The sequence below is a fragment of the Enhydra lutris genome, unplaced genomic scaffold (genome assembly GCF_002288905.1).
Source record: "Enhydra lutris kenyoni isolate GAN:26980312 unplaced genomic scaffold, ASM228890v2 scaffoldscaffold52, whole genome shotgun sequence".
NCBI classification, from domain to species: domain Eukaryota; kingdom Metazoa; phylum Chordata; class Mammalia; order Carnivora; family Mustelidae; genus Enhydra; species Enhydra lutris.
This window is the reverse complement of record NW_019154136.1, coordinates 12,512,423-12,513,708: the sequence shown is the minus strand read 5'-3', so window position 1 is coordinate 12,513,708 and position 1,286 is coordinate 12,512,423. Positions and strand designations below refer to the sequence as shown.

Below are 1,286 nucleotides of genomic sequence, written 5' to 3'. Positions count from 1 at the left end.
TTTTTTTTTTCTAGGAGAAAATGCCTTCTCCTGTTGTTGTTGTTGTTTTTTTTCCTCCTTTTCGTGGAGTACGTATATTTTCTTCTAGCTAGAGTTCATCATCCACGGCAGTTTGGTGACTCTTTTTCCCCAAGCAGGTCAGAGTCAGGATTTGCTTTCTGTCCGCGACGGGTTTCGCGCTCACCTACCTTCTAGGGGAGTCGCCCGCGTCTGAAGTGTTTCAGGAGCAGCCGGTGACGTGCAAGTTTTGGGGGGAGCCGGGAATACCTAGTGAAGTCTTTTCTCATCTGTTTGTCCTTGACAGTCCAGTGGAGTCTTCTGGAAAAATAGAAGCTTGGCCACGACGCACGTCCGCGACGCAATTCCCAGCAGAAGGACAAGACTCGCTGGCTGTGTCTTCCCGAAAAACACGTGCACGGGCGGCGGCGGCCACGGCGGGCTCCAGCCCCGTCCTGCCCGCGCCTGTCCTTACATCGAGACGCTTTGTTTTGACCTTGACATACATTGTGCCCGTTTGTACCACGCTGGGTAGACGAGGGGGGTTCTAACGCTGCGTGTCGCCTTCAGAGGGGAACTGTGCTCCCCTCTCCAGGGCTGTGAGGGCTTTCCCCGTGGGGTGGGAGAGACCGACTGTCTGTGGCAGAGTCTTTCCAATACCGACCCCGCACAGATTCTCCCTCCCGGTACTCTGGGCTGTTTACCCCACCACGTGTCAACCAAACAGAACCGTCCCTGGCGTTGACCCTTGGATACAGTGAGATAAACCTTCCACTGGTGTCCTCAAGGTTTCCTTCATTGGATAGGATTTTTTGTTTGGTTTTGTTCTTGTTTTCCACACCAGACTAATAAAAAAGAAACAAGAAACCAAGTACTTTTTTTACTTAAATATTTTGCCATGGGGTGACGTTTAAAGAAGGCTGTGGAAACCAGTGGGATGGACCCCATGGCCCCTTTTCTGGGACTGTAGGACAGGCAATCAACCCAAGTGTGCCCCTGTGTTTTCAGGGTTTTTCGTTCGCTGCCTGCTTTCCTTTACTGGTCTTGGTACATCGGGAACAAGGAGTTCTCAGCATCCAGATACTCCCCTGCACTGCATACTTCTCTGTATTCAGACACTCCCTTGCTTGAGATGCTCTCCTGGATCAGATACTCCCCTGCATTGCATACTCCTCTGTATTCAGATACTCCCTTACATTCAGATACTCCCCTGTATTAGATACTTCTCTATATTCAGATACTCCCTTGCTTTAGATACTCCCCTGCATTGCATACTTCTCTGTATTCAG

The 1,286-nt window shown here is 50.4% G+C and overlaps 1 protein-coding gene across 1 annotated transcript in view; it reads left to right on the top strand.

Annotated features, from left to right (window-relative positions):
* The window catches only part of LOC111157132 (CD99 molecule (Xg blood group)), a 36,457-nt gene extending 35,603 nt beyond the window's left edge, over window positions 1-854 (top strand). Inside the window, exon 10 of the mRNA XM_022518376.1 lies at window positions 305-854. Within this exon, the coding sequence (XP_022374084.1) occupies window positions 305-330 (26 nt within the window). The 3' untranslated portion in view covers window positions 331-854. The remainder of the gene's footprint in view (window positions 1-304) is intronic.
* Window positions 855-1,286: the final 432 nt, after the last annotated feature.